Below are 23716 nucleotides of genomic sequence, written 5' to 3'. Positions count from 1 at the left end.
GCAACAATTATAATCTTGTCTGTTAAATGTGTACACATTATTATTATTTTGTCCTACAATTATAATGATTCACTTCACAATAATAATCTTGCCAGTCAATGTGGACACATTATTATAATTTTTCGCCTCATGATTATAATCTTGTCAGTCGATGTTTTAAAACATTATTTTTATTTCAGCTCAAAATTATAATAATTATTCTTACTTTTAACAATTATAATCTTGTTTGTCCGAGCGAACACATTATTTTTATTTCGCTTCAAATTTATAATAATTATATTCCACATCGATCATATAATTATAATCTGTCTCTCCAACAATAATAATCGCGACCAAAAAAGTTGCAACATTATTATCATTTAGACGCTTGAAATCAAACGTTTGTTTGATTTTGATGTACTGAACAATTTTAATCTTGTCAGATTTTCTTTGGTAAAGATTATTATTATTTGGACGCTTAAAAAAGCAAACGTTTGTCTGCCGAAGACAATCACGTGGTTTAAGACCATGTGCTTCCCTGATCAACAGTGCCGAGTACGGCGCCAGTGAAAGGCAGGCGGTTTGGCGGTAAGTAAAGATGATTTTGTTATATTAATGTACAAGGAAGTCATTCGATAAAGGAAATGTCTCAGAAATCAGCTGTCAGTATGCTGTTATTAAACGACAGCTTCAGTTCGAATTACCTCTGTACTTTTGTATAAGAGATTGAGATTGCATCAATGCATGCCATGTAAACTCGCCCAAACTTCAAAACCTATTTTGTGTTGGGGGGGGGGGTAGTTGATGACTTCTATCATTGGAATTTTCATATTTACATACCAATTTAACAAATATTCGCATTTACCAGGGAGTTCTTAGTTTTCCGATGGAAGTCCAAGGTAACTTTTTTCTTGCTTCAGTGTATAAATTTGAAAACTTTGCAAATTCCATGGGGGATCCTCCCTCCCCCCTCTAGATCTGTGCATGGTTTAACGTCCCTGTCGAGACTTTTTCACTCATATGGAGACGCCACCACTTATAAGTGGAGAGCTTCAAGTTTTGACTAATACTCGGCACTCAGGGCTATTGAACAGTGAGGGATATTTTTTGGGCCAGCACCTACTGTGACATGGGACCTCGATTTATAATTATGGTTTCATCCAAAAGACCTGTCTCCACGTCCCACAGTGGGATTTGAACCCAAAACATAATGATCAACTCCTTTCTCTGCAACTCTAAGAGCAAAAGCTCTAACCACTGCTCCAAATGGGCGACCCTATGTTTGTTATTAAGAGCGATGTTATTGTTAAAATTATTTACAGGGTGTGTTCAATAAACTGCACAATAAATGACTTACTATATAAACACAACCAGGAATAACTCATGGTTGGGATTTGTTTTTAGCTTACCTGCTCAATGATAAAAAACAATTTTCAATATTCTGTTTTTCAAGCCACAGCTGCCATTAAAAGAGTCAATTGACAAATTCTTACATGTAATATGAAACATTTCAGAAAATATTGAAATTCTACATTTTTTGTTCAATCTTCAGTCACCATGAGAAATAGAAAATATGCTGTAGCTTTTAAAGAATTATTTGCACATGTACATTTAATTTTAGGAGCAACAAAGAGTCCTGATTTTTAGAGGCATGCAGGTTTTAAAGAAAGAAAACAGTGTTGTAAAGAAAGAAAAAGATTGCAGATGACACAGAGGTTAAAAGAACAAAAGTGGTTAGAAAGAATTAAGAAATTATATATTTATAACAGTGGCAGATTTATCCAGGGGGTAGGGGGGGGGGTTAAGAAAATGTAATGGGTACTCAGAAAGTTTTACATTGAGATTTATTTTTTATTCATTCTGCAGAAATATATTGGTATGTTTAGAACAGTCATCTACTTTATAAATAATTATTTGCAATTTAGCTTACCTGAGTCTAATGCCCTGTTCACACAGAGAGTTTAATTCGAAATATTTACATCCACTGAATATTTTCTCCTTTAGGCCAGCATTTTTTTAATTTTAGGTTTACAAACCCGCCGCTCGAGTTTTTGAATTTTCAGAAAAAAAATAAAATTGAGAAAAACAAAATTTTTTCTTTCCGATGTCAAATTTGAGTAGGGATCGAGATTTCAAATCTACGAACTCGTACTTCCAGTTTTAAATGCATGATGGCGGGTAATGAAGGTAGATTTGTCAAGTCCATAGCAGCACTAAAGCTTGGTTTAATTTAAATATTTATCGATAGGAGTGCCATTCAAAAAGTTTCACTCGTTCAGAGAACAAATAAAATGCTGACGACTTTGTTGCACGATGACATTTTGGTGAAATAATTATGTATCCATATTCAAAAGTATCTGTCATCTGTCTGTAAATTATTTTCCTCCCACAGGTTTGAAACTGCCCATGGTAGCTATTGTCAGAGACATTGTTTAGGTCTCTGTTATAGCTTACAGTCTTGTATCATTCTTCAGAAAAGGGTCGCTTATGCATCAGATGTAGTGAATAAAACTATGAGAGAAGTTAAGTCCATTTGAGGAAGAAATAAACAATAGCCTAGAGAAATAAAATATTTCAACTATTTTAAAAATAAACAAGTATATACAAATATATACAAGCATGTAGTATCGTTTGGGTCAGCCAGAAAAATTATTTTACTTTTGATTGAAAAAAAAAATTCTATCCTACTCCCCAATACTGTACTCCCTGTCTGTTTTATGAAAGGAATTATTATTTTATGTCTCAAGTATATTTTAGAACAATTTCAACACTCTCACCTAACACACATTAAAAACAAAAATGAAGATATATATTGAAAGAGTTTTAAAAAATGATTTTTTTTAAATCTGTATTTTGTCCAACATCACAAGACTTATGTCTCTGGCCCCAACTGGTAGATGATGAAATAAATAATTAAAGGTTTTATTTTCCCCTTTGTAACTCTTACGTGTTCAGTTGCAAGGAGCCTGTTAGGAGGGCATCAAAAAAGAAACAAAAATTAGTGTAGAAAAGTTTATAATGTATCCCAAAAATAATTTTATTTTTATTTCCTCCTCCTACGGGACTTTTTCATTCTGATGTTCGTAAACCTAAAAATAAAAAAAAAATGCTGGCCTTATTTCTTAAGAAACCCCATTGCGTTCATCACTGCATAAACTACAGTAGGCATGTCGCCTGTACAGATTTCTTAATCAGTGGCTGTTCCATCAATGAAACATATAAAGATGTTCGCATCATTAATACAATAATTAATCTTTTTAATCCTACTTTAATTGATTATTTAAACAGATATAAATATAAACAATAAAATGGCTTTCTTTGTTTGATATTACTGGAATGAACGGTCGCAGCTATTGCAGAAAAAATTTACATAACCCGCTTATGCAGGTTATGTTTTTATTTGAATTAATTTGAATTAGCTTCTCGTGAAAGCTAAGCGAAGCTAATTAAAATTAAATTTTGACTCATGTGCAAGGCCTGAATTAAGTCACAGGCTCCATGTCAATAGTTAGATTTAGATATCAGTGCTAGGTTTTAAGGAAAAATAAAGGAAAATATGTTAATCACTAAATTGTATAAAAAACACTATGATTTTTATTTCAATTGAATCTGCTCGGCACACATGATGTGAATAACAAATGACGTCATAATATCATTGCTGATCTCCCTAATGTAGAAATAAAATTTTGATAAGTTTACTTTGCTTTAGCTGTCGTGTGAACACAATTAAATACGCATTATTTTACTTCTTGTTAATTTACTGTGAATTAAACTCTCCATGTGAAAAGGGCATAAGGCTCAAGTAAACTTTTCCGACTAAGAAGTGTCTGGCATCTGTTTATCATACATAATGATCCCCAGGTTAAGGATGGGGCCACAATGGAAATCAATGTTTTACACAAAAATACAAAGGAAAGATCATTAGAAATCTTCTAAGGCAATGATTAGTCAAAGAAATAGAAAGCATCATAAGTTGGTGTAGATTTAAGCTTGTTCAAATCATGCCCGCTTCCCCTCCTCTTAGGATTAGTTTGGGCCCAGTAGGAATTACTGTATACAGGGTTATTTTCGCCCCGTGTTATTTTCGCCCTTTTACACTTGCTTACAAATATGCCCCGTTTTAAATTCGCCCAGTCCCAGTTCAGTTTAAGAATCTATACTGTGTTCTTTGAATACGCCCTGTTTTAAATTCACCCACTTGTGACAAGGGCGAAAGGGGCGAAAATTTCCCTGTATACAGTATTACTTTTCAATACTGAAAGCCAAAGAGCTAAGGTGAGCAATGTGACCCATGGGTCTTTATTTGACCTTCATCATTTCTGTGCAAAATATCAAAGTGTATGTTCATTTTGCGAGGGCTTTTTTGTCGCCCCATACTTTGCCGTTATGAAATTGTCAAAAGAAGTTTAAATATTTTTTTTTAAAATTCATGCAAGTTACAAAGGATATTGTGAGAAAATAGGGAGGGGTTTTTTTTATAAAGGGAAACAACTCTTGCAAATGTACATTTTTTATTCATGTAAGAATTTTATGCCAAGTCTGTTCACACAAGAAAAACCCAGTTTGCTGTCACATTGGGAGCCCTCCACTTGTCATACGTATCATGAAAAAACTTTTCCACCCTACAAGTTTTCTCATGATTATGTGTGTCAATGATAATTATAAAGACAGTTGTGTTTTTAATTTTATTTTTGAGGGTTCGGGAACCATAAATTTTATGTTGGAGTTTGAACTTCACCCTGATAGACTTTGAGTACATCATAAGTTTTAGACCTATGGACAAAAATCTGGCAGTTTGATGATAAGGGAAACACAGCCGTGATATATATCATAGAAATCTCCTTAGAAGAGTGTGCCGGTCTGGACAAAACGTTGCAATGTGAATAACTTGGAAGAAAAAAGAGTCTTGTCAAATTTCAGGGAATTCTTGATGAAAGATTGCATGTGTTGTTCCTGTTCCATGAACTTTTTCTTTTTAACATTATTTAACACTTCATTTGAAATGATGCATTTTTGATACATTTTCATTATTGAAATATTTACATTTGATACTCTATTTAACCAGTGGGCCAAGAAAGGTGAATACTCATGTGCTTTCATTGTCAGATAGGGTAGATTCAAGTTTGTACATATCATGACCCCCTGGATGTAGAGTGGGGCCACACTGAGAGTTCAAACTTTTAGGGAAAAAGGCCACAGTCAAAAATATATAAACATCCTTATTTAGTGTAGGTTCAATTTTGTCAAATCATACCCCTTCCTTTTAGGGGTATGTCAGGACCATTTATGCATTTAAGTTTTTCAATACTAAACTGATTTTTGCTTTTTTCTTAGCCACATTTCATAGGTGAACCAGTTGATCCCTGAGCCTCTTGTAAACCTGTATATTATATATATATATATATATATATATATATATATATATATATATATATATATACCAAAATATTGAGGCATTTTCTGTTTGAATATTTTGTAACAAAATTCCTGAAAGTAATTTGCACATTTATTTTATTTAAGTTGTCTGGTAATGATGTGTTATTGAATGGATATTAAATTAATAGTGATTTTTTTCTGGTGTTCTTTTGGACTTGAATGACAAACAATATAATGGAAGGCATGTTGGAAAAGCTGGAGCTCTGTCATATGCATGTGATGATTGTAGACCCAAATATTGTTCACCAGCATTGGAAATACATGTTCAAAATATGGGAGCTACTATATGGCCTATATACTGTATGTGTACTTAACATAGTGGGCTTCATATTTGTGTCTTGACCTTGAGAGGGAATTCGCACTCAAATCTAGTATTGAAAAAAAAACTTGCATGCAAGTAGATTTCCAAACAAGATATGTTTGTGAAACACTGATTCCCCAGTATGGCAACATAGTGAAGATTGAGCTTCTCTTAAATGAAAATTTAATATATTGGTACCCAAAGTAGGGTCTCCTAACTTGAAATACAATTGTGAAACATGAAAACCCTATCACCATCTGTTCCCAAGTTATGGCCAGGCAAAAGTTTTTTCATAAGTACAGAAATCTTCATGATCAAGGTCAGAAGCTCAAGGTTATTGGTATTGAATGAAAGGTCTTGTTACAAAAATTACATATGGGAAGTATAAAAGCCCTAGCCCTTACTCTTTAAAAGTAATTGCCAAGGTTAATGTTTTTTCATAAGTCCTGGAATGTCAAGGTCAAGGTTTTGGTATCCAATAAAAGGACTTGCCACAGAAAATACATATGTGAAGTATGGAAGCCCTAGCCCTATTACCATTTATAAGTTATTGCTAAGGTTAAAGTTTTTCACAAGTCCGGAAATCTCCAAGGTCAAAGTTATTGGTATCCAATAAATGATCCAGCCACATGTGAAGTATTGATGCTCTAGCCCTAACCGTTTAAAAATTTTGGTTACATTTTTTAAAAAAGCAAGTCAAACTCTGAGGTCAAGGTCAAAGCTCTTGGTATCCAATGAAGGCTCTTCTCATAAAGATTATGTGTGAAGTATGAAAGCTCTACCCCTTGCAATTAAAAAGTTATTGCCAATGTTAACCTTTTTTACAAAGTTTCAGGGGTATATAGTATTGGTCGTGTCCATCTGTCTTTTGTCCGCAAAAAATTTAACCTTGCCAATAACTTTGATTTGGTAGAGCCATGACTTTCATATTTCACATGTGTATTTCTTGTGACAAGACCTTTCTTTGGGTACCACCAAATGTGACCTTTTGACCTTGGAGTTTGACCCACTTTTACATGAAAAGTTTTAACTTTTACTCTGGCCATATTTTTTTAACAGTAGATACCAGGACATTTATACTTCACATATGTGTTTTTGTCTAAAAAAACTTTCATTGGATACCAACAACCTTGACCCTTTGACCATTAAACATGTATTTCCGTACCTGTGAAAAAACTTTAACCTTGGCACTTTTGAACGGTAAGGGATGGGGCTTTCATACTTCATATATGTTATCCTTGTGAGAAGACCCTTCATTGGATACCAAGCATTTTGACCCTTTGACCTTAACCTTTAAGTTTGACTTACTTATGCAATCCTTGACCATAACTTTTGAAGGGTTAGGGCTGGTGCTTCCATACTTTACACTTTAATCCTTGTGACAAGACCTTTCATTTGATAACAAGAACTTTGACCTTGACCTTGGAGTTTTACATACTCTTAAAAATTTTCAACCTTGGCTATATCTTCTGAATGGTTAGGGCTAGGGCTTCCATACTCTACATAAGTATCCTATGTGGCAAGTCCTTTCATTGGATATCAATTACTAGTACGTTGACCTTGGTGATATTTGTACTTATTGAAAGTACTTTAACATTGGACTACTTTCAAATTTCACAATTGCTTTCCAGTGAGAAAACCCTGCTTTTGGTACCAAATAATTAAATTTGCATTTAAGAAAAGTTTAATCTTTGCTATGTTTTTTATTAGTTTTAAATCTCCAAGGTCAAAAGGTCAAAGTTGGTGGTATCCAATGAAAGGTCTTAATACAAAGAATACATATGTGAAATGTGAAAGTCATAGCTCCACTAATAAAATCAAAAGGTATGGGCAAGGTTAAAGCTTTTGCAGATAAACAGACAGACAGATGGACATGACAAAAACTATATACCCTCAAAACTTCATTTATGGGGGCATAAAAGTACAAGCACAAAACAAGACTCAAGTTATTAATTTATTATATTGTTTCTGGCATTAATTTTTTTTAATTCACACAAGAGAGAAATGAAATATCTCTAAATTCCAGTCTTTTCAGTGTCCTGTTTGTGGGGATTTTTACCTGCCATTACATTTGTACATACTCTGCATTATTAATCTTCAAATGCCTAAAAACTGGACTATGCTCTCTCAAATAAGATAAACCATTACATCAAAAGTTTATAGGCTTAGTGTTGCAGAACTAATAGTACAGAATTAAGTGATAGCAAAAGGCCTAACAGTCTATAAATCCATCTCAATATAATCAATTCTTTCTCCCTCTTCAGATCCTTTTCTCTCCAACAATTTTTATTTCAAAGTGGGTTATGACATCATTCATAGGAAGAACTGAAATATAAAAATATCATTATACCATCTGATTCATGATGAATTAAATTACACATAACAAGAGGCCCATGGGCCACAATGCCCATCTAGGTCACTTGTTTCTAGTGTTCCAAAGAGTTTATAAAAAATGTTCCTTTTTTCAATGAAAAATGACCTAATATTGTGGCTTCACCTTATCATAAACATTTGTAATGAGTTTTACTTAATCTTAATAACATGTCCTACTGTCTTTCCATCACACTTTGAACTACATATGCTGATACATATATTTTATTAATAAGAGTTTCTTATTTCTGACCTTGACCTTAATTTTTGTCAAATTATGTTAAGTTCGGTTTCAAGAGTTTTTTCAGATATTTTTATCAAACCTTACATATGTGCAGATACATATTGTTGGGATCTATACAACTTCATAATCATTATTTTTTTTACTTGACCTTTCTTTGGACCTTGACCTTTCTTTAAATTAGTGAGTAAAGCTTAGTTTTAAAGAAATTATTCAAGAGACTTTGATTAATCTTCATATGCTTAAACTATAAACATTGATAAGAGCTATTAATTTGCATGAACATTCATCATGATATTTTAACAAGCATTCTGAGAGTATTGCATAAGCAATACATGTCCCCTACCGGGTTCCCCTTTTTCTTCAGAATGTCATTTTAAAATGTGCAAAAGTCATGTCCAAGGTAAAACTGAAAGATTTTCAAGTTGTAAATGCCTTAAAACTAATAAAATAATCCGCGTTAAGACGAATATTCAACTCATTTCTCCATCATGCCAGTCTTTTCCTCGCTTCATGTTTTTGTCGACAATCGGAAATTAGCGCAATTCGAACCCGGTAGGGGACTAATAAAAATTTATATGCTAAACATTTTGAATAGCATTTACACAATGCAACAAAAAATCTGCCACTGTGTTAAATAATTAATTCTTTCTAACCATTACTGTCCTCTTTACCTTTGTCATCCACCATTATTTGATGGAAAATCTTCTTCTTTCTTTACAACACAGTTTTCTTTCTTTAAAATCTGCACCCCTATAAAAATCAAGACTCTTTGTTGCTCCTGAAATTAAATGTGCAAATAATTATTTAAAAACTAAAGCATAATTTGTATTTCTCATGGTGACAGATGATTGAGTAAAAAATATAGAAATTCTCAAATTTAGAATCTATTATCTAACTCTTAAAAGCTGTGAATTTAAAAAACTCCCAGAAACGTTAGATCCGCTCGCATACTTGCTACACTAACATCTAGTAACAACATCTCACAAAGGGTCAAGTCAGAGGTCAGATTCTATCATCCAATCATATTGTCGCCTGCAAAATCATTGAATATTTGTTGAAAGGAATAAATCTACAGTTGTTCCGAATTTGACCTTAGATGTGACCCTCTATGGGATATTGTTAGATGTTAGAGTGGCAAGTATGCAAGTAGATCTAACATTTAACTTTAATTAGATTGACCAAGAGGTGAACATACTTACTGTAAAATCACATATTTTCGTGGGTTCAAACTGTCATGGTTTGAGGAAAAAAATTTGGTTCCTGGGAATTTGATTTCGTGGCTGAAGAATTGTTGAGTAGTTTTATATGTAACACTTTACATTTTGTGGTGGACTTGAATTTGTGGGTCTCTGCATACCACGAAAACAACGAAAATTAAACCCCCGCGAAAATTTGTGATTTTACAGTAAATGTGCATGTTCATACCCCTTTAAAATAATGGAAAAGGCTGTCTTTTACCTGGAATTTTTTCACCATTCCACAGCAGCTCCTTTCTTCAACTTGTGCATAATCTGCAACATAACAGTTATTTCATAAAAAATGTTTTTATCCAATCATAGATAAAATCAGCCAATCAAGACAATTTATCAATAGTCAGACTTTCAAATTAAAGTTTTTTGTTTGTTTTTATGTTGTTTAATGTCCCTCTCAAGAATTTTTCACTCATATGGAGACGCCACCATTTGCTGGTGCAGATAGAGCTTCAAATTTATTCTATACTCAGCAATTAAGGCCATTGAGCAGTGAGGGACCTTTTTTGGGCCAGCACCTACTGTGACACAGGACCTCGGTTTATACCGTTTCATCTGAATGTAGTAGTCCTGGAAGTGCTAGCCACGGATTGCCCAGAGTGCTATCTCTGATCACACGGTATATGTCATGCACCTGCTGTGACGTACGTGTACCTATCATCGCACACTTTTTCTGTTAACGGGTGTAGTCAGTACAGACAAATCTTTTCGGCTCCATCAATATTAAGCATTGTATATAGTAAATTGCATATGAAGGACTGGTCTCCATGTCCCACAGTGGGATTCGAACCCACGACATAAGGATCAACTCTTAACTTTGCAACTGTAGAGCAGACAGTCTAATATGGGCAACTCAACTGAACCAAGTCGCAATGTAAATAACAATAACCCAAATGAAAAAAACAGGGTAACAAAATACTATAACAAAACACTAATACTTTGTTGTGTTTTGTTAACGTTTTATTAGTACAGCAAATCACATGCAAATGAGGTAACAAAATATCAATAAAATACTAATAAAACATAGTCAACAAAATACTACCAAAATACTGACTACAACAAAACACCAATACTTTGTAGTGTTTTGTTGATGTTTTATTAGTACAGCAAATCACATATGCAAATGAGGTAACAAAATATCAATGAAATACTAATAAAACATAGTCAACAAAATACTACCAAATCGTATGTAACAAAATATCATCAAAATATGAAATTCAAATCACTTTCAGACCACTATTAACAAAACATGATCAAAACACAAAAAAAATGCACCTTTAAAAGACTAGAAAATCTTAATCAATTCATACTAAAAAAAATAATTGGAACAGAGTTTCTGATTATAAATATACATACATAAAGAACTTGCAGATACATGCATTGATATATATGTAAAAATTGTAATTTTAAAGCAAATATAATGGATTTCGGACAAGAATTGAAATCAAGTAAATTAAAAGTACATTAGAAACCATTTAATTGTCAAAAGACCATGGGCTAAGAGTATTGAGATTTGGAACATCACATCACTATGACTAGAACAGCTGAATGAAAAAAGCAAAAAATAAATCCAAAATATATATACAAATAAAAAAATCTCTGGTGTGTACATAGCAACTGATATGGACGGTCTTTAATATTAATGTCACAAAATTACAACAACCAAAAAACTGACATGTTCCTCAAAATTATATAATTTTTATCAAGAATTTGCCATTGATGACATACCGGTATACATGTAGGTACTTGTACAATCACAAAAAATTAGGGTACTTTACATTACTAAGCACTTAATTTTGGACAAGATACCACAGGGTGATATTTCTTATATATCCCATATTGGTAATTATCTAAGTGGCCTATATCACAATTTTTAATGAACTTATATTTAAAAACATGTTGAAAACAATGTAGAAATAACAAGAGAATGACAAATATGACCGATTATATAATGAAGAACTACAAAAGATATATTTGAGGAACATGTCGCCTGACCTTAAATAATTAAATAGATTGAGTACATTGGACAACAAATAATATTTTAAAAATTACAGTAAAAAAAGAGTAAAATTACCGGTATGTAAAATACTGACTAGAACATTTAAAAGATGAAAACGTATACAGAAATCAAAATAAGTAAAAAAAAGTTTATTTACAGAACATCAACATCCCCTCTTTCAGACAAAAACTGAAGCTCTAACTCTAACAAGAACTATATACAGTAACACTCAATTATAACTAAGTCACCGAGAATTGTATAGCAAGTATTGTATTTAAGATTTTCATTTCTTACGTTTTGAATTTCAAAAGCAAACTAGAAAAACAACTGTCAAAAACATTCTGGAAATGTGATCGCTTTCTACTCTGATGCAGCTTTTGAGCTCAGCGAGGACTGCCGTTTAACAGTCTGTCTAGCTGAAACCATTTTCGCATTCCAACACTTCTTAAAGTATGGGACGTCCATCTTCAAAGAATGTGTTGCATACACTGAAATTTTATGCCAAAAATTAACTACCTGTAAATGTAAGACCTCTCTGTTTAACAGCTATAGGTCTTGACAATTTCTATACTGTAGATCACTATAATTTTGCGACACCTTATTTTCGCGAGATAGTCATTGACTCTTTATAAGCGACACATAATTTTCATGAATTGGAGTCATTCTTTATATAACCTTAAAGAATACTATTAGACGTGAGAATGAAATTTTTGCGAGCTCACTGTCTCCCGTAATTATGCAAAAATAAAGTTTTCCCAAATAAAAAGTGATTTACAGTATATAGAAGTCAAGAATGATAATTATGATTGCTATAATTGCAAAGAATTAACAAGGTATGTGTTAATTCTTCTGACCAATCAAATAAATCAAAATTTAGACAAAACACATTTAACATGATTTGAAACTTTTTTTTACAGCTTTTACTTATCCGATGCTTGCATTATTCAACAGGTTTAACCAAACAACCATATTTTACCGATTACACTATAAATAATAATACTTTTATAGTCTTAAACATCGATTCATGTAATTCCTTTTATAACAGCTATACTTCTGTGTATATTTTGAAGAAACGAGAATATACTCACATTGCAAACCCGCGTAGATGGGATTTTGCTTAAACATAGCCGTGCCCCCATCGACTGCCAAATCCCAAGGGTCAAAAAAACCATCCATCAACTTCTTCAGTATTTCAACCTCACGGGTTTCTCTAACTTCCTTTCCTTTCTTTGTCGCCTTTTTCTTTTTCCGACGTCTTTGGTTTGATATGAGCGAAAGTGTGTTGTGCATCCACAATGAATTAATGGCAATATTACTACCAGGTGCCAAAAGATGAAAGCCCTCCGGTATGACTCCATTTGGACCTATTTCAATCTTTTTTTAAAAAAAAAGGAAAGAAATAGAGAATGAAAAAATAACAAAAAGGTGTTTGTTGGTTTTTTTTTAAAAGCTGCATGTCAAATATAAATAGACTGAAGAACATTAATATGTACCAAAAATCTTTTTTATTTTAAATGTTTTATACATTTCTTTCCAAAATGTAAAAAAAAATTGAACAAAATTAAATGAAATGCCCCATTAAGAACTATATTTAATTACTTAAAAATTACAATATTAAATTTTTTCTTCATTAAAAAATTCATTAGAGTTCTTGTATAAACTTTAAAATTCATACTTACATAGTCTGCCAGTTCCACCTCTGGCCGGGTCTTCGGTTGATATTTACGTTTTTTACTTGCGGTGTTTTCAGGATTTGAGGAGGAAGCTGCAAATTAATGAATATTTATGTAAACTGTAATATTTTCCCCTGATTTATCTCTGAACAATTTATGATGACAGCATAAATCATGTAACAAGTCTCAGCTATACTTAAGCACTCACCACTCTGTTGAAGTTGGTTGATTTCTGCCTTTAGATCTTTAATAATTTTGTCTTTCATTTCACAATCAAAACAATTTTGGTTTGCAAAGGAATTGTTTGTAACGTTGCAGCTTTCAAAAGTTGGGGGTGGTGATGGAGATCTAGGACAGAAATCATCTCCACTGACGACCGTGTATGATGTAGAGATAAATCCACCCTTGCACCTGGTGTTGTTGCTTATGTCAAGAATATCTTCAGACTCGGATCGACTGTCTGGTAAAGTTCTGTCGCTGGGAGGAGAATTACACATATTTTCACCACTGAAATTGTTCAAGTCTGCTGACACCTCTTGGGCATGGTTAGTCAGACTGGGCTCTTGATAACCAAAGTGACGGGCTGGTGAAATGTTCGTGTTTATATACGACGCAACCTGCTGGGTTTGGCTAGGAGGACTTGGCTCTTGATAACCAAAGTGACGGTCTGGTGAAATGTTCGTGTTTATAGACGACGCAACCTGCTGGGTTTGGCTAGGAGGACTTGGCTCTTGATAACCAAAGTGACGGTCTGGTGAAATGTTCGTGTTTATAGACGACGCAACCTGCTGGGTTTGGCAAGTAGGACTTGGCTCTTGATAACCAAAGTGACGGTCTGGTGAAATGTTCGTGTTTATAGACGACGCAACCTGCTGGGTTTGGCTAGGAGGACTTGGCTCTTGATAACCAAAGTGACGGTCTGGTGAAATGTTCGTGTTTATAGACGACGCAACCTGCTGGGTTTGGCAAGTAGGACTTGGCTCTTGATAACCAAAGTGACGGGCTGGTGAAATGTTCGTGTTTATAGACGACGCAACCTGCTGGGTTTGGCAAGTAGGACTTGGCTCTTGATAACCAAAGTGACGGGCTGGTGAAATGTTCGTGTTTATATACGACGCAACCTGCTGGGTTTGGCTAGGAGGACTTGGCTCTTGATAACCAAAGTGACGGTCTGGTGAAATGTTCGTGTTTATAGACGACGCAACCTGCTGGGTTTGGCTAGGAGGACTTGGCTCTTGATAACCAAAGTGACGGTCTGGTGAAATGTTCGTGTTTATAGACGACGCAACCTGCTGGGTTTGGCTAGGAGGACTTGGCTCTTGATAACCAAAGTGACGGGCTGGTGAAATGTTCGTGTTTATATACGACGCAACCTGCTGAGTTTGGCTAGTAAGACTAGGTTTTTCACAGACTGGCACAGCAGTGTAGCTGATGGATGTGGCCTCAGGAGCATTCATGCTGCAGGGCTCAAGCACACGTTTCCTGCTGGTTTCTACATTCTTGTGTTTAGCAAAAAGTGAAGCTGCAATTTGCTGGTTGGAGGCTATTATTGCTTCTTTCTTCTTCTTGTTTTCAGCTTGAATTTCTGTGTAAACAAATATTAGAAGAACTTTCTTTTATTATGCAGAAAATGTTGGCAATTTTTTTCAATATTAATTGGGTTTAAGGAGGCTGGGGGAGAAGGGCAAGGAAAAGTAAGATATCTAATGTCTGTCTTTGTTTTTCCCCTACAATTTTTATCCCCACTTCTCTTTAGAGATTGTAGTGCAAAATTGCAGGACTTTATATGAAATAAAAATACTGTGATGATTTGATTCCAGTGAACCATTTCACTTCTAATTTAAAAAATTTGAACAAGTTAAACATATACTATAAATATATAACACAAACATATCTATTCATTCACTAACCTTTTTTCTTTTTTTTCATTTCAGCATTTATATTTTCCTTTCTGCCTTCGTCACTGTCTAGAGAGAACAAAATCAAGCGTTTTTCATAAATTTGTAAGAAAGCAGGCGAATCAATAGATGAAGACTCAGAGCAATGTTTGAGATTGAAAATAGTTATATTTATTAGCAATCAATTTACTGTTTCTAAAATAAATTTTATCTTATAGTCCATACCATCTTCATTTGCAGTAGACTTTTTAACTCTCTTTTTAGATTTCTTCTCCGTCTCTAAAAGAAAGATTAAAATACACTTAAGTTAAAAGTTAATTCTCGTTTATTTGTGATTATTACCTGAATTTTATCGTATTTCATTAAATTCTTATCCTTTTTTTTATTTACCTTTTGAGGACTTCTGCACCTTTTTGTCTTTAGACTTTTCAGCTTTAATTAAAAATAAGGTTATACCATTAATTTTTCAAATATTAGAACATCATTTAAAAAAAGGTTTGTTCCAGGTTGGGTTTTTTTTTTGTAATGGTATAAATATTCATTCTACCTAAGGTCATTAAAAGTGATTTCCTGTTCTGTGAACAGACTAGTTTTGATCGAAATTTTTTTTGAAAATCAATTCTTACAAAAATTAGTATGACATGATAAAAGAAAGTTTTGTCATATTTATTGAGTTTTTTTCTGTTCATCAAGTTTCTACTTTAAAGGATATAAAAAAGGAATTGGACATAAACACAAACTTGTTTAACCACATTTACAATTTCTTAATAGAATTTATTTGAAGACATACATACATATATCTATCAATTTTAAAGTCTTACCTTTCTCACTCGGCCTGTCTTGCTCTTGAGATTTTCCTTTATAAAATAAAAAAACAATTATTATGTTTTTCATTGAGGAAGTTTAATTTATGCAGGGATTAGTCTAGGGCATATTGACTACCGATATAAGATATAAGGTATTTTTCCTCTAGAGAAATTTTCCCCAAAAGGTCTAATTTCCCCCTTTTGATGAGTAAAATATTTCCCTTACAATAATAAAGACTTTAAATATTTTTCCCCTTCATAAAAATTGAAAATTCAAAGTAAAATCTTTCAGTGTAAATAAAATGTTTCAGTATATGAGAAATATGGTTTTACTTTGCTACTTTATGCACTTTAAACATGTTAAATGATCATAAAAATACTGAAATTCAATTGGCCCCAAGCAGGGCTTGCCCTGCATGATTGGCTCAAGTGGTTCCCAGACCCTGGCTGAATTTCCCAATTTCTCGAGAAAGGACAGTTTCCCCCAAAACCTAGATTAATCCCTGTTATGGTAAATATGTAAGCATTTATTTCAGCTATTTCTTCAAAATGGTTATTCATGAATGTGTAAAAATTTAACATGCAAATGTTTATACATGTACTTACCATTTACTTTTTCTGCATTGTCTGCCTGTTGCATTGAGCAAGTTGAGTCTTGATCTCCTGAAAATGTAAAGAAATTATATTAGGAAAGTTTACATAGGAATAATTTCTAGAAAGTTATTGTCACAATGGCAATAATGATGCAAAGCATAATTTTGTACATCAGAAATATTTTGGGTCTAAGGCTGTCAAGGATTGACCAATTCCCTTACAAAACGTTTTTGATAGCAAGCGTAGCAAAGGGACGGTCGTCACTGCGAGCTCTTAAAGCAACGCCTGTGCGAAGAGAAAATTTGGACTACTGCACTTCATTCGATGAATTTTTTGATGCCGTAATTTAGACCCACAATGTTTCACTTGTTTTAGCTACGTTCTCGTGAGAATTATAGAAATTATTCAACAAAAAGTTTACTCGCCTTTACTTAATGGAAATCTATTTAATATAAATAGAAAACGAAACATTTTTCATTAACTTTCAGCACTGTTTAGGCTTTTTCTTGGTATATTGTAACTTACATATGATGTCATGTGACGTCAGTCTAGAAGCAACAAACGCCACGTGCGGTTTGACGAGCCTGATCTAAATCAAAACAACAGAATAGTTTGCGCTCGCTCTAACGGTCGTATCGTCAACTTATTAAATGATATTTTGAAATTTTTGGTGTTAAATATTACCTCTTTTCTTGCTGTTCTTTTTTTTGGCCTCCCTATCTTTTTTCTTTCTCATGACATCTTCTTTGTTGTCTGTCAGTATAGAAACAAAGCTTAAATGAAATCAGCATTAAATTGGATGGTTTTGAAAAAAATTTTTTTACTCTATATGATGTGTAAAATGGGGCCTATATATAATACAGATCGACTTTGCAGATTTTTTTTCCAAGAATATGCAAAATATTCTTTGTTGCGAAATGGACCTAATATAATATTGATTATCAAATTAAATCAATAGATAAAACATTAACATGGAATATTCAGATATCCTTCTAAAAATATTTTTTTAAAACTGTTACGATCTTTTTGAAACCATTCAAGGGAGGAATTAAAAACATTAATAACAGATTTAGATATGTATAGATACAAACCATCCTGGTAAATAACTGTAGCTGGATAGAATTCCTTTTCAAATAAAGCCATGCATCTTGATCCTTCTTTTAGATTCAAATTATCCCCACTCTCTCCCTCTTCATTTTCGAGGTCTTGGAGTTTACAAATTGAATATATGTCGTCATCGAAATGAACCAGTACCCATACTATAAAATTATAAAATATGCATTTCAATAATGATACAGTCCGATTTAATAAACTTCTGTGTAGACCAATTGGTTTACTAATAATTATACGTAAATTCAATATACAATGCACTGCAGTGGACCATTTTAGTCAGTCAGTCGAGAGAGGGCAACAAACCATTTTTAAAGATGGCCAATAAATATAATAATTAATAATTAATGTATAATTTTGCATTGTAATGAGCAACAAAGTGATTTTAATCAATAAATAAATATACCTGTTACCTTCCAATCAAGGGATTTTCGATGTTGTGCTGTGGTTTGCTCGAAAAAAACTGAAATTATCTGCCCCTTTTATCTTATATTTATAGTAAACGTTTTGCTCTTACACATGCACGGTCACAGCTCTAAGACTTCATCTTTCGGCAATTTACAAAGAAGCAGTTTATAGCACATTTTCTTGTTTAACAACTGGTAAAAATGAATATGAAAAAACTTACCATGATCGCCTTTATTCGTCGCTTTAACCCTCCTCTTCGAATCGGTCATTTTATAGGGCCTGTGTTTCAATGATATTCCGCCAAAAATTGTGCGCCAAAATTATAAGGGGGATCGGTGTCACAAGTAAGCTTGAAACACCGTCAAATAATCATTTTATTTGAAGCGTTATTAAGATCACGAATCTAACTGACATCTATGTGAAGCAAACGCTTTTAATTTTGAGCAATCGCAAACGTTTTACTGATCCGTGTTGTACAAAAAATGTGACGTCCTGTTGAGCATTACCAACTAACGAAGTTGTTTAGTGGTTTAATATTTCTGATGGAGGAGGAATTAGAAGGTAAGATATTTTAAGATGGCGCTTAATTAAGTGATAGATGGAATATGTTGAAATTATGCGTCTTTCCTACAGAAAGCGATGTATACAAGATGTTTTTTTTAACAAGTCACATGTGAAAACAGTACCTGGATTATGCAAAACGGCACTGTTCAAAATGGCACTTAGTGAAAACGACACTTAGTTTAAATGGCACTTGGTCAAAGTGGTACATATAGAAAAAAGTATATATATGCAATGATAATTTGATTTATATATTTGTTTCTTGTTTCGGAACGGGGGGGGGAGCTTATTTTTTTTCCAAATATATACTAAGTATAGACATTTAACTTTGTTTCGTAGGTTTAACCCCCTCCCTCCACTTTCCACAGACACCTCGAAGTATAGGTGAAAAATGGGTAAAGTCTTGGTGTTTAGAAAAAAAATTTGCTAATGAAATTCGAACCTAACCCCCACCCCCTTCCTTTGGGAAATGGACATTTCCTCTTTTTTTTTGCTTGTTAGGTTTTTTTTTTAAGGTAAGAAATTTTTTTCATTACTCTTAGCCCCCCCCCCCCTCTTTCAATTTGCTTCTGACGCCAATGGTATAAATAAGGAATTATTATATATATTTTTTCTGTGAGGATCTATTTCTTCCCGAGAAAACGATTAATTCATGTATTGTATCAGCTGTAATAAGTTTTTATGAAATCTATGTGATATATTTAATTAAATTAATTCTGTTTGAACCCAGTGGCAGATTTAAGGGGGGGGGCACTTTGCACATGCCCCCCCCCCTTTATATTGTCAAAGCTAATGTAAATCACAGTTTCATCTAGAAAATATATATATGTCTACTAGGTTGACCTCATTTTTACCCTATAAAATCTCTAGAATGCAGGAACTTTGGGGGGGGGGGGTGCTGGAAGCTAAAATAATTGCAATTTAAATTAGCAAATTTGATGTACATAAAAAAAGTTTTCTCAATATAATTACTATCATTTATGATTATAATTAAATCTTTTTTTAATAATTTGTTTTCTGTGAATTAACAGGTTTTTACGTGAATGCAAGACAACATGTGAGACCCAGAAGATATCAGCGGCGATTCAAAAAGGCTCGATTAGCCCAAGGAGATGACCAACCAAGTGACTTGGGTTCAAAAGAAAGCTCATCAAAGGAGGTTTTTTCTGTACAGGAAGATCAGGTGACACATCATGTTGATACTTCGGATGTCTATATGGATGATGTACATCAAGAAGAAAGATTTGATCATATGGATCCTGTCAACATCTTTGAAGATGAAAAGACAAATGGAACACTTAGAGAAAATGAAGAAAGAAATGGGGCACTTAAAGAAAATGATGAAGGAAATTGTGCAGAATATCAAACAGATGGACTCAGAGAATCTTCTTTAGAATGCAGTCAGGAAAATGATTTGATACATTTCATTAAGCATCAGGAAAGCACACTCCTTGACACTTTGTTGGGAGAATTAGACTTCAATCAGTACAATGATCTTAGGAAAGAAGACGATATTGAAGAAGAAGAAGAAGTTACATCGGACACAGAAAAAAGAGAAGACGCATACGATACTCCAGTTCAACCTGGTCATTGGCTTACATTAAGAACAAGTGTACTCCTTATTTGGATATTTGCAATGACTCATTCCTTGACCTCTTCTCAATTATGTGATCTTCTGACTCTGATAAATTTACATCTTCTACCATCAAACCCTGCTTTTGAAAGTTTATATAGATTCAAAACATTTTTTTCAAATTTGGAAATGCCGGCCAAAAAGCATTTTTATTGTGCAAATTGCTACACAGCAGTTGATAAGGTACAACATTTTTGTCCAAATCCTGTATGCAACAGAGATCTAAGGATTTCAAGTGGTAAAGAGTACTTTTTAGAACTGGATATAATTTCTCAACTCAAAAATTTCTATTCAAGACAAGAATTTGAAGAGGGTTTGAAACATAGATTTTCCAGGAACAAAGAGAAGAAAGAAAACATTGAAGATATATATGATAGTCAGCAGTACAAAGATTTGTCTAAAAATGATGGCCCGCTAAGTAAACCATATAACTTAAGTTTTGTTTTCAACACTGACGGTGTGCCGATTTTTAAAAGTTCGAAAACTTCATTATGGCCAATCTTCTTGCTAATTAATGAATTGCCATACAAAATGCGAAAAAGCAGAAAGTACATGATATTAGCAGGATTGTGGTGTGGCTCTGCTAAGCCATCAATGAACATATTCCTTGATCCAATGTGTAAAACTTTCAATGATTTAGAAAAGGGTGTTGAAGTAACAACATTTAGTAAAGCAACTGTACTTGTTCAAGGATTTCTGCTTGCCATTTCTTGTGATTTACCTGCAAGAAGCACTGTTTTGAACATCAACCAACACAATGGAGAGGGATGTTGTATAAAATGCTTACAAATGGGAAAAAATCACCGTACAGAGACCGGCGGGAACATAAGAGTATTTGATTATAAAAAAGATGATCCTAAAGGACCTCTTCGAACCCATGAATCCATCATAAAGGATGCTGAGAAAGTTACAAATCTGAAATCTACTTCACACATCAATGGAATCAAGGGACCATCAATTATTCTGTTTTGTCCATTTGTTGATGGAGTAAAAAGTGTTGCTATTGATTACATGCACCTTGTGTGTCTCGGTACAGTTAGACTTTTATTGAAATTATGGTTCAACTTGGCCCATAGTTTGAACAATTTTTCTCTCTACCGCTATACAGAAATTGTTGATATGAGATTAGAGGACATCAAACCACCACACATAATATCACGGAAACCACGATCAATTAGTGAGCACTTAAAATTTTGGAAAGCTTCTGAACTCCGCACTTGGCTTTTCTATTACTCAATACCATGTATAGCAGATCTTCTACCACCAGTGTTTCTATACCACTATTGCACATTTGTTGAGGGTATTTCTTTACTTTGCAGATCAAGCATAAGTGCCTCTGATTTAGAGAAAAGTGAAGAACTCCTAAGATATTTTGTATTTATGTTTTCTTCTCTATATGCAGAGAAATACTTGACCATTAACATACATTCATTGCTCCACCTACCCCAAACAGTGCGTGAACTTGGGCCCTTGTGGGCATTCTCTTGCTTTTCTTTTGAAGATGCTAATGGAGAATTATTGCAATTATTTCACGGAACTCAGAATATTGATTTACAAATTGTGAATGCAGTACACGTGTTTCAGATGCTTCCACTGATGTCGCAGTCGATTTCAAATACATCAATTGCTTCTGACTTTGTCAAAAAACTTTCGAAAATTCAAGAGAGTGCTGATGTGTCACAATTTCGTTTACTTGGGAGATCATTTCAGAAGGAACTTTCAGAAGAGCTAAGATTGTGCATTATCAAGTTAGCAAACAACGTAGAGTTTCATATTAATTTCCATAGTAGGGCAGTGGTCAGGGGAGTTATCTATCACAGTTTAGACTATAAAAGAGTTTCTAAGCGTAATTCTTATACTGTTCGATATTTTCATGAGAAAAAACCATGTTATGGTTTTGTAAAATGGTTTGGGGAAGTTGATTCCAGGCAAATATTCTGTGTCAATGAACTTTTGCCAAAGAGTATTACTTTATTTAATATGCATCATGAAAACATTACTCCTGATGAATTTGTATTGAAAAATTTTCTTGGTGTTGAAATCCCCCATGTTCATTTTTTTCAAAAATCTGAAAATGAAACCATTTTACCTCTGAGAAACATCTTAGAACTCTGTATTTGTGTAGAAATGGGGGATGTCATCGTTGTTTGTGACGAGCCTAATCATCATGAGAGAAATTTGTAGGCTTTAAGATTCTTTGTCTTTAATTCTGATTAAAACACAACAGTGCAGTAACTTTTGAACATTGTACATGTATTGTCATATGAATAAGAGCTAGTATAGATTTACCTGGTAGCTAGTCTATTTACCGGGTTTACAAAGGAGATGAAATATATGCATGCTTTTTTCTTTGTATACACAGTATAATTGTTAAGAGAGCTTTCAGCCAGTGTATATATTACCCCGTCTGTAAAAGTTACATATTTAAAGGGAATAAAATAACTTCTGACTTATTTTGAATTTTTTTTTTTTTGACTGAGAATTGCTTTAATTTTGGAATTTATATTTTATGTTTTAAGTTTAATCCTATACATTCAAAATGCTTTTACTTTTACTAAAGTCAAATGAAATGCTAACAAAATATTACTTTGGTGAAGACAAGTGTAACGAAATACTTTCAGAATGCAATTTGATTTTGCAGAGTGTAATGAAACATTAATAAAACACCAACATTGTAATGAAATATTAACAAAATACCATGCCATCCCTATCCTCTAAAGTGTTGCATTGATGTTTTGTTAAATGCAACACTTTCAAAACATGGAAACAAAATATAAAACTATGATTTGTTAGTGTTTTGAAGATATTTTGAAAGTATTTTGATACATTTCTTTTTCATTTGGGAAATCTCAATGTAAATAACTTACTTCAGAGAAAATTCAAGTTAAAACTGTAAAGAACAAGCTATTAATCAACTAAAAGTAAAAAATATCTGTTAGTAAATATATGCACTATATCATTCAATTTAACGCCACTTTATCTAGATTTGGAACATAAATTCACAATGCAATGGCATGCATTTATGCAATCTCACTCTCCTATACAAAAGTACAGAGATAATTCGAACTAGTTCTTCCGAAGCTGTCGTTTAATAACAACATACTGACAGCTGATTTCTGAGACATTTCCTTTATCGAATGAATGTAATTTACTTACTTGTACATTAATATAACAAAATCATCTTTACTTACCGGTAAACCGCCTGCCTTTCACTGGCGCCGTACTCGGCACTGTTGATAGGGAAAGCACATAACCTTAAACCACGTGATTGTCTTCGACAGACAAACGTTTACTTTTTCAAGCGTCCAAATAATAATCTTTCCCAAAAGAAAATCGACAAGATTATAATTGTTCAGTACATCAAAATCACACAAATGTTTGATTTCAGGCGTCTAAATAATAATAATGTTGCAACTTTTTTGGTCGCGATTATTATTGTTGGAGTAAGACAGAT

The 23716-nt window shown here is 33.3% G+C and overlaps 2 protein-coding genes and 2 long non-coding RNA genes across 5 annotated transcripts; 2 read left to right on the top strand and 2 right to left on the bottom strand.

Annotated features, from left to right (window-relative positions):
* Positions 1-522: 522 nt before the first annotated feature.
* LOC134258111 (uncharacterized) lies at positions 523-5343 on the top strand. Of its 2 annotated transcripts, none has more exons than XR_009990079.1 (3): positions 523-567; positions 1601-1694; positions 4676-5343. It is a non-coding gene; the product is annotated as an uncharacterized LOC134258111 (long non-coding RNA). The 2 variants fall into 2 exon arrangements; XR_009990078.1 differs by lacking the exon at positions 523-567 and adding an exon at positions 815-878.
* Positions 5344-7688: 2345 nt separating this feature from the next.
* On the bottom strand, positions 7689-23605 carry LOC134258108 (uncharacterized). The gene is made up of 4 exons (XR_009990076.1): positions 23454-23605; positions 9789-9841; positions 9002-9108; positions 7689-8041 (listed from the first exon to the last, which is right to left on the bottom strand). It is a non-coding gene; the product is annotated as an uncharacterized LOC134258108 (long non-coding RNA).
* LOC134258104 (uncharacterized) lies at positions 10474-18406 on the bottom strand. Its single transcript, XM_062740662.1, has 12 exons — positions 18289-18406; positions 17642-17809; positions 17235-17303; positions 16563-16619; positions 15972-16007; positions 15541-15582; positions 15376-15429; positions 15163-15219; positions 13461-14837; positions 13259-13344; positions 12668-12953; positions 10474-12067 (listed from the first exon to the last, which is right to left on the bottom strand). Exons 1-12 carry the CDS (start codon positions 18335-18337, stop codon positions 11940-11942), a joined length of 2409 nt encoding a protein of 802 aa, XP_062596646.1. The 5' UTR covers positions 18338-18406; the 3' UTR covers positions 10474-11939.
* Positions 18526-22728, top strand: LOC134258103 (uncharacterized). The gene is made up of 2 exons (XM_062740661.1): positions 18526-18629; positions 19661-22728. Exons 1-2 carry the CDS (start codon positions 18611-18613, stop codon positions 22444-22446), a joined length of 2805 nt encoding a protein of 934 aa, XP_062596645.1. The 5' UTR covers positions 18526-18610; the 3' UTR covers positions 22447-22728.
* Positions 23606-23716: the final 111 nt, after the last annotated feature.

The sequence above is a fragment of the Saccostrea cucullata genome, unplaced genomic scaffold (assembly GCF_032062105.1).
Source record: "Saccostrea cucullata isolate Sc308-1 unplaced genomic scaffold, CSIRO_AGI_Scuc_v1 ctg1874, whole genome shotgun sequence".
NCBI lineage: Eukaryota > Metazoa > Mollusca > Bivalvia > Ostreida > Ostreidae > Saccostrea > Saccostrea cuccullata.
The sequence above is the reverse complement of the archived record's forward strand: the minus strand, read 5'-3'. Positions and strand labels throughout refer to the sequence as shown.